At 38.3% G+C, this 17,168-nt stretch overlaps 1 protein-coding gene across 5 annotated transcripts in view; it reads right to left on the bottom strand.

Annotated features, from left to right (window-relative positions):
- Positions 1-914: 914 nt before the first annotated feature.
- Positions 915-17,168, bottom strand: part of LOC311277582 (uncharacterized protein) — a 35,663-nt gene continuing 19,409 nt past the window's right edge. For 3 of the 5 annotated variants that reach the window (XM_084387949.1, XM_084387951.1, XM_084387950.1), the window contains 8 exons: positions 11,103-11,290; positions 8,585-10,037; positions 8,311-8,361; positions 8,131-8,193; positions 5,535-5,867; positions 5,333-5,410; positions 4,594-4,704; positions 915-1,402 (listed from right to left, as the gene is read on the bottom strand). In XM_084387949.1, coding sequence (XP_084244075.1) covers positions 1,092-1,402; positions 4,594-4,704; positions 5,333-5,410; positions 5,535-5,867; positions 8,131-8,193; positions 8,311-8,361; positions 8,585-8,642 — 1,005 coding nt within the window. In that variant the 5' untranslated portion in view covers positions 8,643-10,037; positions 11,103-11,290 and the 3' untranslated portion in view covers positions 915-1,091. Of the gene's footprint in view, positions 1,403-4,593; positions 4,705-5,332; positions 5,411-5,534; positions 5,868-6,150; positions 6,461-8,130; positions 8,194-8,310; positions 8,362-8,584; positions 10,038-11,102; positions 11,291-17,168 lie in introns of those variants that run through there. The other 2 variants (XM_084387952.1, XM_084387953.1) reach the window with 2 other exon arrangements.

Below are 17,168 nucleotides of genomic sequence, written 5' to 3'. Positions count from 1 at the left end.
TAGTTTGCATTCAGTAATGGACTACAATTTGTAAGTAATCTACCCAGCACTGACTGTAACGTAGAAACATGCATTTTCTGTAAAGCTGCGTTGAAACGACGCTTTGTGAAAAGTTATACTTGATACAAATACATGTGAATTGAACTGTAAATATCCAAACATGGACTGCTTGTTGTTTATAACGCCTGCAAATGTTACTGAGCGACTTAGTAAGTTTTAAAAATGTCTTACTGCAATTTGAATGTATAAATATTCCTCCTTCCTCACGCCTATACAGCTCTACCTCTTAAAAAGTACATTTAAAATCAACATAAAAAATATGCACGTTAATTTGTAAATATCAAAGGCATATAACAAATCAGATAAAAAGTTACACAAAGGATTATTCTATACAGAGCGACAATGTGACATCAATACATGATAAATAAGTGTTTATTAAATTGTAAGCGTTTATTAAAATAGTGCAATATATCCACAAAATAAATCTCCAGCTGAATGCAGGATGGCAGCATTATCTCACAGCTCTACAAACATTTAATTAACTTTATTTTGCACTAATGTCGAATAGTATCCTTGAAAGTCTGTGCTGGTTTTCCATTCAGGAAGGTGTTTTGAGCGGCACTTACCTCTGAAACAAAGGCATGACATGAGGAACCCACACAGGAGTCTGGAGGAACACTTCATTTCTGAGCATCTGCTGAGAATCTGAACTCTGCTTTACTCCCACAACATAACCGTTGACACGCATGAGATACTCAAGCTATCAGATTTTCTCTGAACATCCCCCAGAGAACCCCCCCCAAACGACCACGTATCTAATTTTTGTCAAACCACAACACTGATCTCACACTCGTTCTCTCCTGGACACACAACCATATACACAACCCCACAACAAACACAGAAAGATTCATGCATGAAGTTGAACAAGACATTTTTTATATATATATATTTCAAATCAGTTTTGATAAAATCTACTGTCAGAATTCAGTCACAGTCATTGCAAACCATTAGAAGTCAGCAAACAAGCTATGATACAGGAAGTGACATCATTGACCTGAACAACACACCCATATCTCCATTTCCTGTCTGTCTCACAGAGCTGAAACAATGCCATCTACCACAGAAACGGTCACATCTTCAACATCAGCCATTAGATTAGTCTTTTCTGAGGTGTCCTGAACAGAAACGGTCTTGTTTTCATTGCCATGCATTGCAGATAAACCTTGTTCAACGTCCACAACTACAACAGTCTCTTTTTCTTCATTCTTTTCTTCTTCTGTTGCAGCAGCAGTGACTTCAGGTTTCTCTGAGTTGTCCCTCCCTTTCTCCTGTTCAGAAAGTTCAGTTTGATTTATCTGTGTCTCTCCGGCCTTCAGGTCTTCATCCAGTCCTTCTTCTGATTCTACAGATTTGGATTGAAATATGAATATACATATGAAAATCAGTAAGAACTCAGCAACATCTAAGGGTATAAACTTACTTTAACTTCTTTAACTGTGGTACCAAACCTATTATTTAAATTTGCTTCCCACACTTTGTCATAACAAAGAACAAAAGAAGTGCATTGGTGCTCAACTCAAACGGTGTGAGATGTTGTAAGAGACTGGCTATATTCAAATGAACCCAGTAACCACAAGTTCATACATCACTGCTGCGGCTTTAAAATTGGAATATTACGTCAAGGGTTTAGTGGTCTTAACAAAAGTAAATAACAAAATAAAACTTGGCTGGCTATGTGGTAGAAAGGTGGAAAAAAAAATATATTGGTGCTACCTGACAAGAGAAAACAGAGAAAGGGCTGTTGTCTTTTCTCTTTTGCCAATAGGAAAACTTCAACACCCATAATGCACTGGGCATGTGGCCATCCAAGGCCACGCCAAAGACTATAGAAAAACCCAAGATGCGTCAGTTGTATTGTTTTAAATGAGGAAAAGTGTAACGCTCAATATGGCAGAATAAGTCCCGCCTTCTAAATAAGAGCCAATCGCAGGTTGATAAAGTCATTGTGTCTCTGCAGCTGCCATTTTATGTCATGATTCGAGAGTTTCTAAACACAATTTATGAGTCAGTTGTTGTCAGATTTCATTGGTGATTTCAAATATGGTATTTAATCGTAAGCTTGGCGAACAGTTTTCGAGAATTTGATGTTTCCCCATTCAAAAAGATAGGAGCTGCACTTGCATGCCCGAGAGGCGTTTCAAAGATGGCCGCTGAGTGAAATGACTTGTCTTAAAGGGACTTTGGCCACGCCCAGTCTAGTATGGATATGCTTGACCAGAGTCAAATACTGCCTAGCTTTAGTAGGAAATACTTCTTAACCAACTTTTAATCATATTGGTGTCAACTTGAATTGTTCATGAGTGCAAAAATAAAAGAGTAAGGGCGCTATCTTGCACCCAGCGCAATTGACTTTGTACACCGACGCATGTATCATTCCTATTTTGCACCCGACGCACAGCTGACTTTTCCCTCAACAGACGCACGTCGGTAAATTAGGGAATGAACTTGCGCTCCCGAGGGCGGTTCAGCGAAAAGAGGAGGCGTGTTGCGACGCAAACGTTCCCTGGTGCTATTTTGCAGTTTCAGAAAACAATTCCGCCACAGACCAGGAAAAACCTAGTCTAAAGTCAGTGGCGCGTTTTCAGTGGCGCGTTCAGATGCTATTTTAAGGGCGCATGCTTGGCCATAATGTAGCGTGTGCACAACGCGCATACACTTTGCTTCTCTCATCTACACACAGATGCAGCAGTTTCCATTTTTGCAAACCATACATAATTACAAGGAAAAATATTCCACATGAGGGAAATCATTGTGGTGTCCATAATGATGTGAAAAAATAGGCATAAATCTAGCTTACACATTTACCAAAATTATTATACGCCTGTTTAACCGAAGCTAATTTGGGAGGGTTTCTCCCATCCCCACACAATGTCACTTCTCTGTCTTTTACGGCCCTGACGGGAACGCCGGTCTCCTCGGCTGTGAACCGCGCCTGGCAAATCCGGCGTTATAATAGCAATCCGCCATGAAACAAGCGTGCCTGCTCTTAAAGGGAATGCGAGATGACGCTCTGATTGGTTTATTTCACGTTACGCCCAAACCACACCTATGAGTAAAGTAGATACTTCAGACCAACCCATTTTAGATTTGCGTTGGACGCAAGAGTAATTTATCCTGCTGGTATAATAGCAACAGCTACTATCGAGATCCGCCCACAAAGTTACTTGCGTTGTGCGTTTGATACTTGTGTTTCAGATCGTTAAAATAGGGCCCTAAATGTTTAGCAGGAATGAGATACTGTATTTTTGGTTTCCAGTGAAGGATCCAGAATTTTGTACGCAGTGGATAAAGGACACAGTGTTTAAGGTCAAACGGGGGAAAAAACAGGAAAGAAACTGCCATTCCATCAGTTAATTTGGAAGAAGAGGAACAGGGAGCACCTACTGCTCAACCTCCAGAAGTAAAACACCACAGTGTACAGGTAATAAGCTGTTGCCATAGTGTTCTATTTTTACCATAATTCTGTTTAAAGTAGAAAAAGTACGATACAATTTTCAGTGATAAACCTACTCTTACAATAACTGTTCTGTTAATAACCCTCTGCCAATCAGACTGTCCGTGGGTGGGGATACAAAAATGCGGAAGTACAATCTGAAGTTTTTACAAAAGCCCTGGAGCTCTCAATACTCAGCAGAATGATGCATTTTGGAGGACTTTTGCTGATGAATAAACAGGAATTTTATTCACACATATGTGACCCTGGACCACAAAACCAGTCACATGGGTAATTTTTTTTGAAATTGAGATTTATACATCACATGAAAGCTGAATATAAGCTTTCCGTTGATGTATGGTTTGTTAGGATAGGAAAACATTTGGCCGAGATATGACTATTTGAAGATCTGGAATCTGAGGGTGCATAAATTCGAAACATTGAGAAAATCTCCTTTAAAGTTCTCCATTTATGTTCGTGATTGTGCTGCATTCACTCACAAAAATAAATGTTTTATATATTTAAGGTAGGAAATTTACCAAATATTTTCATGGAACATGATTTTTACTTAATATCCTAATGATTTTTGGCATAAAAGAAAAATCGATAACTTTGACCCATACAATGTATTGTTGGCTATTGCCACAAATATACCCGTGCGACTGGTTTTGTGATCCAGGGTCACATATCGTTATTATAACAATACAAAACAGGTTAAAAATAGCAATTCTATTTGCTTGCCATAAGTAGAGTCTTGAGTCTTGAGATTGATTTTGCTTATTTTTAATGTTAGTTTTTAAATGTAATCAAATCATTTATTTTTAATCTTTTGTGCATTATTCTTGCATCATCTGGGAATATTTTTTATCCTTGAAACTGTAGATAATGCATTTTACAATTCTGGGATTTTATCTTTTTTTTTTTTATCTACAGTAAATCTAAATGTTAAGCATATAGTCTATTTCCAGTTTTGAAATACATATCTGACTCAAATCAAATGTTTCAATGTTGTGATTCTTCATCTCTGGTTTGTTTGGTTAAAGGCTAAACAAACAACTAAACTACATTGTGAATTTTGTGCTGATATGTTGAACAGTTACCTGGTTTTGACACTGTTGCTTGTTTGACGTCCCTGTTCAGGTAAAAGAATGCCATCAGCAGACAGATGAAGGGCAGACTTCTGAATATGTATATTATCACAATATTACCACCTGTGAGAAACAATTGATCTTTTTAACAGAGGATCGTTTGAGGGAATTCTACAAAACTACAACTATAAGAAAAGTTAGTAAACCTGAAAAAAAAAATTCATTAAAAAAAAAAATCTTCAATAAATAAATCATTTTTTTTCCATTTTTGTAAACATATACATAATAAAATAACTGTATATTTATAATTTATGTCTAACATATTTTTTTTTTTATCAGTATTCATATAACATCTTACCCTTTATTCTGATAGGATCCAAAATTATAGTTCTCATCTTTTGGATTTATTTTCAAAATCTTTCTTCAGTTATAAAATATTAATAATGATAATTAATTCTGACACTTGACATTTAGCCTTCTAATTTAAGAATTTATTATAAAAAATATTATTCTTTATTTTCTTTATTAGACTAAGACAACACGTTTACAATTGTATTTAGCGTCGTCCATTTGTGATTCGAGAGACCAAAACGCATCTTAATACCAGGTGTACACAGGACCAGAGAGTGACAGGAGCCCATTGAGACGAAACCAGATCAGCCATGTGATCCATGACTCAACACATCCAGACAACATTTGCTGCACCACAGAAAAAGAATGGTGTTTTTGCACGCTGTAAGTAGCTACTCACTGTCTGCTGGGGTTGTGGTTATAAGCTCTATAGTCTGGGTTGTCTCTATAGTCCAGGTTGTTTGAGGCGAGGGAGGATCTTCAACAGAAGAAATAGACTGAATTAGATCAAATATTGAATGAGTTTAATAATGGTGGTCTTCTAGTCTTTTAACTGTATTGGAATGTGTAGAAAAAATAATATTGTGATGGTAAAATCTTACCAGTCTGTAGTTGTCTGACACTGACAGATAGATCTGTTCCAGCTCCGTTTACCCGAAGCAGGATTGGAATGTCTTGAGTCACTACACAAACATAACGACCTGTATGATTTTTAAGTATGTTTGTGAGGTGGAATGTTGAACAGATCTGTGTTTGATGCTCTTGGAGTTCATCCTTTACTCCTGAAAGTTTGGTCTCGTTGATGTACAAAGCAACTTTAACTTTATGCTCGTGTGTTTTCTTCCAGCAGCAGGTGATATGAGCAGAATCTCCCTCAGTCACAGTGATGCTAGATGGGCTCTGATTCACAGTCAGCTCCTCACTTGAACCTGTGACTAAAACAGGCCATTAACATTTGCATTTTCTCATTTAGCAGACACTTTTATTCAAAGCAGCTGACAAATGAGGAAATATTTATGTGTTCGGACAATCTTTGTCAATATACTGTACATTTGATATGTAGAAAACATTTGCGCTGTACATGGACATTTAGAGAAGCATATAATGAGATGTGTCCGCATCTTCAAATGTCCTTAACCCCAAGATAACAAAAATAAGACACAAGTATTTGAATAACTGGTATTTTGAGCAGATGTTTAGGCTGGATGAGGCTCTTACCTGTGAAACAAATGCAGGAAAACATGAGACCACAGATGAGAGGGCAGGAAAACTTCATTTCTAAGCATTTGATTACAAATGCAAACTAACAAAAGCGCTGACACACCCGCTCACATTAAAACACACCAGGGGCCCTATCTTGCACCCAGCGCAATTGACTTTGTACACTGACGCATGTATCATTCCTATTTTGCACCCGCGCAAAGCGGACTTTTCCCTCCACAGATGCACGTCGGTTAACTAAGAAATACACTTGCGCCCCCCAGGGCGGTTCAGCGCAAAGAGGAGGCGTGTTCCGGCGCAAACGTTCCCTCATGCTATTTTACAGGTTTAGAAAACAATTCCGCCACTGACCGAAAAAAAAAAACAGTTTAATGTCAGTGGCGCGTTGCGCATGTTATTCATATGCTATTTTAAGGGCGCATGCTTGGCCTTAATCAATGTAGCGTGTGCACAATGCGCATACACTTTGATTCTCTCATCTACACACAGACGCAGCAGTTATTTTTGCAAATCATACATTATTACGATAGATAGATAGATAGATAGATAGATAGATAGATAGATAGATAGATAGATAGATAGATAGATAGATAGATAGATAGATAGATAGATAGATAGATAGATAGATAGATAGATAGATAGATAGATAGACATTTTATTATAAAAGCATACATCTAGCTTACACATTTACCCAAATTATCATACGCCTGTTTAACCGAAGTTAATTTGGGTGTGTTTCTCCATCCCCAACGTCCCTGACGAGAACGTCGGTCTCCTCGGCCTTGAACCGCTCCTGTCGTGTGCCTGGCAAATCCGCCGTTATAATAGGAATCCGCTTTAGAACAAGCGCGCCTGCTCTTAAAGGGAATGTGAGATGTCGCTCTGATTGGTTTATTTCACGTTATGCCCAAACCACACCTATGAATAATGAAGCTAGATTTGCGCCGGGCGCAAGAGTCATTTATCCCGCCGGGAAAATAGCAACAGCGCCAAGACCCGCCCACAAAGTTACTTGCGCTTTGGCTTTGACACTTGCGTTTCAGATCGTTAAAATAGGGCCCCAACAGTCATAACTTCCTGGACTTGTATCTGTGTGCCCTGTGTGCCCTGTGTGCCCCCCCCCCCTCCCCCCCCTCCCCCCTCCCCCCCCTGTAAGTAGCTACTCACTGGCTGCTGGGAGTCTGGTGGGAACCTGGCTTAGTTGGTGGGTTGAAAACATTGTCTGTAAATCTGATATTGCTTAATTGACGCAGCAGAAAGAAATGCATGTCTTCCAAAATGGTGGTCTTTAACTGCAATGGTATTGTAACTTGGTTGAAATTTGTGTGATACAATCTCAGTTGTTGAATGAATTTGAATCATGATTTATTCCAATGAATAGTATTGCATTTCCTGAATCACTTTTTATACATAATTACATACATTATTTTTATTTGGGATTTTTTAGAATAGATCAGTTGTAAAAGGCTCTTTTGTGCTGAAATTCTTTCCAGGCTAGTTTTATTAGCAGCAGGTGATTTGAATTATAATGAATAGTGTTGTGCTCAAAAGTTTACGCCCCCCTTGCAGAATCTGTGATTATGTTAATAATTTTAACAAAATAATATTAGATAATATACATATTTTTAATTTAGTTCTGCCCTCCAGAAGCTACAGAAGATACTTGCATGTTACATGTGTGTAAACTTTTTTTAACAGGGTAATTCTTTTAATTCAGCTATTTTTATTTATTTATTTATTTTTGTCTTGTGGACTGTGTGTAAACATACATTATGTGAAATAGCTTATCCAGAACAGTTAAAAAAACACAACATGCCATTTTTATGATCCCTCTTATTTTATTAAAATAATTAACATTTTCGCAGATTCTGCAAAGTGTATGTAAACTTTTATGCACCAGTGTAGCTGTGTTCTATAGTCTTGTAATAGTATTGGAATTTGTTGGACAAATAATAATTTGTGACAGAAGAATCTTACCAGTCGTTCTCTCTACAGTCTGGGTTGTCTCTACAGTCTGGGTTGTTTGAGACGAGGGAGGATCTTCAAAAGAAGAAATAGACTAAATTAGATCAAATATTGAATGAGTTTAATAATGGTGGTCTTCTAGTCTTTATTGGAATGTGTAGAAAAAAAAATATTGTGATGGTAAAATCTTACCAGTTGTTGTCTTTTGTAGTTGTCTGACACTGACAGATAGATCTGTTCCAGCTGACAAATGAGGAAATATTTATGTGTTCGGACAATCTTTGTCAATATACTGTACATTTGATATGTAGAAAACATTTGCGCTGTACATGGACATTTAGAGAAGCATATAATGAGATGTGTCCGCATCTTCAAATGTCCTTAACCCCAAGATAACAAAAATAAGACACAAGTATTTGAATAACTGGTATTTTGAGCAGATGTTTAGGCTGGATGAGGCTCTTACCTGTGAAGCAAATGCAGGAAAACATGAGACCACAGATGAGAGGGCAGGAAAACTTCATTTCTAAGCATTTGATCACAAATGCAAACTAACAATAGCGCTGACACACCCGCTCACATTAAAACACACCAACAGTCATAACTTCCTGGACTTGTATCTGTGTGCCCCAAGATGTGATCTCTCCCCTACTCTGCTCTGATTGGTCAGATGGTTCAGTCAGTTATGATTGGTCTACTCTGCTCTGATTGGTCATATTCTCCAGTCTGTTATGATTGGTCTACTCTGCTCTGATTGGTCAGATGGTTCAGTCTGTTATGATTGGTCTACTCTGCTCTGATTGGTCAGATGGTTCAGTCTGTTGTGATTGGTCTACTCTGCTCTGATTGGTCAGATACTCCAGTCTGTTGTGATTGGTCTACTCTGCTCTGATTGGTCAGATGGTTCAGTCTGTTGTGATTGGTCTACTCTGCTCTGATTGGTTTTAACAAATACCATCTGAGTCCTCATCCTTTGGAAGTGCATGCAAAGTGGATTCACTTCCACAGCGCAGAAAACAGTGTCTTTTCGACATAATTCGTCCACAACACAAACCAAACTCTTCCAGGCGTCATCAGCTACAACTACTTTGTTTGAGGGCGTACCAAAGTAGACGTTGTTCGCTGGCAGCCAGTGAACAGCATAGGCTGGCATTATGCAAATTTGTTACAAACCTACATAAGTTCAAACAGGAAGTAAAACTGGAATTACTAAAGACTCATTTCAGGCAGTTCTGAATTGGTTATTTCTTTTGTGAGTCCTTTTTCATTCACAGACAGCTATATTAGTCACTATATGAAAGGCAAAAAGCAAGAGGCACCTTAATGTTGACCTTTTCAATGACTTTCGAACATCTAGATGCATGCTGGGCATTTCATTAAAGACATTCTGTTCTCCTGTCTCTTTGCTAACATTCTCCTGCTGACTTTGCGTGTTAATTAAGTGAGCTTCTGTGGTTGGCTTGAGCCCTCAGCGCTGCTGTCTTCTCTGATGCACCTGTGATGCAGAATGATTGATTTCCGCTGGTTTGACCACTGCTGTACTTCTTAAAAGAAACAGCAGATGCAATGATGTCCTGAATGATATGAGCCAGTCATTAGCCACAGAGATAAAGATACTGTGGACCATTAAAGCTGCAGTCAGCATTTAAACAACTTCTTCTACAAATCAAATCTGTACATCAGCTTTACACATTTGTGCATGAATTGAATGCATTCCAGTATTTTTTCCTCAAACTGACACACCTCAAAATCTTAAAGATCTGAGCTCATAATGAACTTTACAAAATATTCACAAATCATTTTAAAGATGGACTACACCTAAGCTTCATCCATTTGATCTCACAGGGCATCTTCGCACAGAGTGTATTGGCAGGAAGTGGTTACAACAACGTCTTGATAAACAGGACATCCACAAAGGCCTATGAAGAGAAAAGGGTCCACAGTGAGTGAACATCAGAGCTGGGTGGGCTTGTGGTTATCTGTTAGATGTCTTTTAAAATGTTTCAAACTAGCCTGTTAAAGCTTTGTGCCATTGTTTTCTCTTGGTTTTAGTTGGGTTGATTTACTGTGTTGTTTGCTTTTTCTGTTATTAGGTCAGATTAAGTATGTTGAAATCCTCCCATGAAGTTCTGTTGTTTTTTCCCCATTTATAAAAAAATATAATTTGGTTAAAAATTTAACTCTTGTTCTTGAAGTGCATTTAGGAACCATTTTTCCTCAACTGGTTGGATGGAGAGATGTATGATTTTACACACCTGTACCTTAACATGTGTGAAGGTTCATTTTATTTCCTTCATGTCAAATGTGTTCATGCAGATGGATCATATCACACAGTAAGTCAGGAACAGCAAGTCAAATCAGAGTGACTATAAACAGTACAACATTTTTTTTTTTGTCAATTTTAAAGTTCGGGGTCAAACAGTTTTGGTAATGTTTTTAATATAAGTATTTTATGCGCAGTAAAACCGTAAAATTGTGAAATATTTTTTTCTATTTAAATATATATATATTTTTATTTCAAAAGCTGCATTTTCAGCAAAAAAAAAAAAAAAAAAACCTGAAAAACACATTTCTTATTATTACCAGTGTTGAAAAGAGTTGTGCTGCTTAATATTTTTGTGGAAACAGAGATACATTTCCTTTCATGATTCTTTAATGAATAGAAAGTTCAAAAGAACAGCATTTATTTAAAATAAGTGCATCCTTGCTAACAGTTTTCATTTCTACCAAAGAAATATATCCTCCTGAGCCCAGACATTAGAGCAGTAATATATATATATATATATATATATATATGTTATACTATAAATTAATGAATAAAAAACACACACACAATTCACCATTTAAAATGTGTCACAGTATTTCCTTGAAGTACATTCTAAACCATGTTATATGAATATGAGACAGCACTCTATGTACAGTATATAAGCATTAAGTTATTCCTCTCATACTATATGCCTCATTTCATTGTATGATTATTATACCTTTCTATGTTTTTTAAATCCATGGGCAACAGCATCTTCACATGAAATCATCAATGCAGCACCACACAGCGGTTTAACTTTTGATTTCTGACAGCACCAGATCAGGAGACTCCGAGAAAAGGATGATGATCTCATCTTCAAGTCAAGAACCTTCATAAAGCCGTATGCACCTGCTCTTCCACTGTCTCCTAGCAACCAGAGAGAGAGAGAGAGAGAGAGAGAGAGAGAGAGAGATTGATTCTTGAGCCGCTTTACGGGCATTGGGTGTCTGATCATGGCAGTTAAATGGTGGCTAATTGAATTGTGTTTTTTAGCTGAGCACTTTCAAGGGCGACGCCACATTTGCGCTCGCGTCTCACAGCTTGAGCGTTCCCAAAAACATCCTCACAAGCACTTAAGCCAAAACCGTTTAATTCAATTCAGCTCCATTCTGAGAGGCCTTATCGACATGACAAATGATCATGTGTCACCGTAATACTCACAGACTTTCATTCAACAGAATGATGTAGCTGATTAGAGTTACAAAGCATTCATAATATTTATGAATATAAAGTGACCAAGTTAAAGAAATAAAACACACATAAATAAAACAGAACATTCCAGTAAACTGTTTTAGACATTCATGTCCTTAAAGGGGAAATATTATGCCCCTTTTTAGAAGATGTAATATAAGTCTCAGGTGTCCCCAGAATGTGTCCACACAATCATACCACACAGATCATTTATTATACAGTGTTGTATACCATTTTTGAGTGGAAAGAAAAACATGCTGTTTTCGTGCATGTGTCTTTAAATGCAAATGAGCTGCTACTCCCCACCACCACGCTTTCCAGAAGAGGGCGGAGCCTGTACAGCTCGTGACTCTGATATTCTGGCAAAAACTAAAACATCTTTTTGGTTTTGATTATCATCTTTACCATTGCTGTTCTTCATCATCATGAAAGTTTATTATTTGCATGCGTTTTAAAGGGATACCCCACTTTTAGGCTCATTTTACAACTCCCCCAGAGTTAAACAGTTGAGTTTTACCGTTTTCGAATCCATTCAGCCGAACTCCGGGTCTGGCGGTACCACTTTTAGCATAGCTTAGCATAGATCATTGAATCGGACAAGACCATTAGCATCTCTCTCAAAAAAAGGACCAAAGAGTTTCGATATTTTTCCTATTTAAAACTTGACTCTTCTGTAGTTACATCGTGTACTAAGACCGACGGAAAATTTGCGATTTTCTAGGCTGATATGGCTAGGAACTATACTCTCATTCCTGCGTAATAATCAAGAAACTTTGCTGCCGTACCATGAGTCCAGCAGGTGTAATGATGTGACGCAGTGCCTGAAAATAGTCCCCAGCTCAGTAACTTCCAATGTGACCGGGACTAAGTTTGTCTAACATATTAGACCTATTTTCAGGCGCTGCGTCATATCATTACGCCTGCTGGACTCATGGTACGGCAGCAAAGTTTCTTGATTATTACGCAGGAATGAGAGTATAGTTCCTAGCCATATCAGCCTAGAAAATCGCAACTTTACATTTTCCGTCGGTCTTAGTACACGATGTTACTACAGAAGAGTCAAGTTTTAAATAGGAAAACATTTTTTGAGAGAGATGCTAATGGTCATGTCCGATTCAATGATCTATGCTAAGCTATGCTAAAAGTGGTACCGCCAGACCCGGAGTTCGGCTGAATGGATTCGAAAACGGTAAAACTCAACTGTTTAACTCTGGGGGAGATGTAAAATGAGCCTATTTCCCCCCAAAAAAGTGGAGTATCCCTTTAAAGCTATATCAGTCTAAACTGTTATATGGTTTTCTGAGCGCACACACCCGAAGCACACACGCAGAAAGCTGGCTGTCAGACGGAGCGTCCCGTGAGTATTAAACTAAGTTCTCTTTCACGTCTTATTGCACTTAAACTGTCAAGTACAAACAAGGTTATTTCAAAAACCCACCAAGTTCACACAGTCGGTTATGTCTGTGAATCTAAACAGCAAATAAAGATATCGCATGTGTATATTAGATCTGTGTATTAAAGTGAAAGCAGCGCAATACAGTAGGCTACTGCTAAATATGCTGTTAATATGAATCAAACAACAAAAGAAAAATAGAAAATCACTCACTGCTCTTGACTCTATGGGCCCTATTTTAACGTTCTAAGCGCATGGTCTAAAGCGCACGGCGGAAGTGCACTTAGGGTGTGTCTGAATCCACTTTTGCTAGTTTAACCACAGGAAAAATGGTGCGCCAGCCGCATGGTCCAAAAGGGTTGTCCCTATTTTCTTAAAGAGTAATGGGTGTGTTTTGGGCTTTACGTGCAATAAACCAATCCGAGTCTCATCTCCCATTCCCTTTAAAAGCCAGTTGTGTTCGCGCCATGGCGGATTCGCTATTTACATGGGGGAATTTGCAAGCAGGATGAGTGAACGTGTCTCCAGAGAGGAAACGGATCTGCTCCTGCGAGAGGTTAAAGTGCACAAGCAGACCATCTACGGGACAAACCGGATTCCACCATATCTTTATGTACACAATAATAACCTTTTACATTGTAATCCTTTTATTTTTCATATTTAAAAATGTTTGTGTGCTGCTGCACATCCCTGTGTGTTTAATAAGCAGAGTGTACGCGCGTTGTGGACCCGCCTATAGGCTCATATTACTAACATGCTCTTTAAATAACCAAAAATAATAATATTGCGCCATTGACTTTAGACCAGGGGCCGGTTGCATCAACCTCTAAGACTAGTCTTACAAGTTAGACATCATTTTATTTTCTTTAAGACGGTTCATAGCTTTTTTAAATCAGTTACATAAAAACGTAGATAAGCCTACTTTGATACCGAAAACTAAGACTGACTGCCCCTGACTAACTGCTAGTAGGTCATACTAGAACTTAAGACACTGTCTTAACATTATGGCTATGTTTATACAACCGGCCGCCGGTTTCAGTTGGTCAATGGGGCAGTCTATTTCAGTTGCCTCAAAATAGCAACACGCCAACAATGTGCCCAAACACACCTCGTTTTCAGACCATGGGCGCACAAATAGGCGCGAATGCATTTGCTATTTAAACAACGTGGTGCAGGATGTGAAAATGATAATTGTGTCGGGCTGAAACTAGCAAAAAACACTTGCATCGCGCTTGGCGCTACATTGCGCCGGGTTTATGCTCTAGCACTGAGATAAACATTACGGACTGTGTACAGCTCACTGAGGGCGGGTCTATGCTAATAGGGCCTAGGTAATGTCCCATCCTACATTATTTCTCAATGAATGTTCTGTTTCATTCAGAAATACCTCACAACACAGAAGATAAAAAGCATTTTGAATGATGTTTCATGTTTAAATTGTGTAAATAGTTGCTGTAAGGTCGATTGTTCCCGGTGTAATTGTTTCCATCTTATAAATTATTCACAGAACTACAGGGGGAAACGTCTCCTTTGAAGGACATTGTGTGGAAAAATAAATCCAATATAGGAAAAGGAAGTGCGTTTGTCCTTAATCCCGAAAGTAAAAGTCCACAGAGATGTTTGTGTCAACACAAAACTTCAATTATTTGGACAACATTAGTCTTACTACACTTTTAGTGTACTCACTCTGTACACACTACACTACACTAAACTACACTCACTAGATAGGCTACACTACCACACTGAAACATGACTGTTTGCCTATGCATGTTGGTTGTTGCCTTTGTGTTGCAATGCGGTTCCAAAAGAGTGTGTAAACATAGGTCATTTCCGAGTTCCTTTACAGCAAAGGATTGATGTTGCCCTTTGAATGAACTTCCTTCCTCTAGAATTTCCACCTGTGATTTGATGTACTCTCTGATATGAACACATTTACATTAATTTTCTCTCTCGCTCAGTGTCTGTGCTATGGGGCAGAAGCACTAAAGTAAAATGCTATTAGATATTAAATATCATTAAGCGCGCACACACACACACAGATGTTCCCACATGAGGTGATTTAGATCTCACTAAGTACTGCTTTTAGTGTCACAACATTAATCGCTGTACAGCAACACACACACATTATCCCATGACGCTTCCTGTAGCCATACTAATACGGCATATTCAGCATCAACTGAAATCTGCACTCACAAATATTAAAACATTTTTTTTTACAGAAAGGAACAATATAATTCACAGATTTACACTTTTCACCTTGTAACCTCACACACACACACACACACAAACACAGCTGTTCAAGTCGGCATGAATCGAATCGGAAGTTGCGATAATATTTTCTTCCCTATCCAAGAATAAATGTCGGGCGGGACTTCATTTTGTCCGTTGGGAATTGATTGGATGGTTGTGGTTTGCTATTGGTGGATTTCATGTGATTGACAGGTTGCCCCGCCCTCACGTAAGTAAACGTCATCAGAGAAGAGAAAAGAAGAGAAGAGAAGAGAAGGGAGGGGAATATTTTAATTCAAGATTACGAGGGAACATGAATTACCCATAAAAAACAATGATGTGCACAGATAAATCATTTATAATAAATAGATACTGCAATATTCCACACACACACACACACACACACACACACACACACACACACACACACACACACACACACACACACACACAAAGAATGGTCAATTTTGATCCATTGGGATGGTGCATACATACACACAGACCCACAGGTGCAACATCTTTTGGGATTTAATCCTTCAGGAGTTTGATTTTATCTCAGGAACTCCCACGTTCACATTAACACTTCATTATTTTAACCTAGAGGAGGAGGAGCAAACTGCTCATTTAATGATTATTAGCATAAGAACATTACTATCCTCACATGTGAGAGCCTGCTAATGTCTTTATTGCTTTGAGATGCTCACTTGTCTTTCCTGCTTTTGTCACTGATTAAATTTCCCTCCCTCCTTCCCGCCAGGGGGTCTGCCTGTGGATAAGACCATAAAACCATATATTGATTCCCCGTAATGTGGAAATTTATATGGAATCGTGAATTTAATGTGAAATATAATCAGTGAAACAAAAGAGGCTTGTTCTATCTTGCAGCTGAAAGGGGATTTTAATGTGTAAATGATTCCCTATTCAGAGCCATATAAGTCAAGGATAGGAGAACAGTGCCTCCTGTTGGCCAATCAGTGATACTCAACATACAGCTTCAGATTTGCATATTATCACATTACTATCTAACTATTTCTGCAGTTTATTGTATGTATGCCGTGCATAGAGTGTGAATTTTCTTTATGCACAGAATGACCAACAACATTTGCTTAAAAATGTGCAATGCACTTGACTTGGCTTTCCATTTCCAGTGTGATAAATGAATAGGGAAATAATATTAGCTTAGGTTAGAAATGCTAGATGTATAGCATGTACAATGTCATTCAAATGTTTGTTTTTGAAAGTTCTGTAGTCTCGTTTGCGCATTAAAGGAGAACTCCGGTCAATTTTAACATTGAGCTAATTTTTTTGTACATTTGGAGTGCTGTCAGTACAGAGAACAACGACAAAAATCGGTGTTGCCTACACAGTGTTATCCTCTTTTTAAAATTTGCACCCTGTTGACTTCAATGGGGCAAGTTTTAAACCTGCTTTTAGCCTCTTAACATCCTTGATGTGTCATTACAAGTGCACAGGTCATGTGAGTGATTCCTTCGGAGTGAACATGGGTGAATCTGACTGCAGTAGATGTTAAAGATATGAATAAAAATGTGTGTGTTTATAAGAATGTTTATTCAGCCAGCGCACATACCTGTATTTACATCCTGTTTTCGGTCGAAGTCCACAGTAGTCGATTGTCGAGTTCACGCGCGTGATCATAGGTACTAAACCTATGCGCGTGAACTCGACAATCGATTACTGTGGACTTCGACCGAAAACAGGATGTAAATACAGGTATGTGCGCTGGCTGAATAAACATCATTTTTATTCATATCTTTCACATCTACTGCAGTCAGATTCACCCGCGTTCACTCCAAAGGAATCACTCACATGGCTGGTGCACTTGTAATGACACATCAAGGATGATAAGAGGCTAAAAGCAGGTTTAAAACTTGCCCCATTGAAGTCAACAGGGTGCAAATTTTAAAACGAGGA

The sequence above is a fragment of the Rutilus rutilus genome, assembly GCF_951802725.1.
Source record: "Rutilus rutilus genome assembly, chromosome: 18".
NCBI classification, from domain to species: domain Eukaryota; kingdom Metazoa; phylum Chordata; class Actinopteri; order Cypriniformes; family Leuciscidae; genus Rutilus; species Rutilus rutilus.
This window is presented reverse-complemented; position numbering and strand designations above follow the sequence as displayed.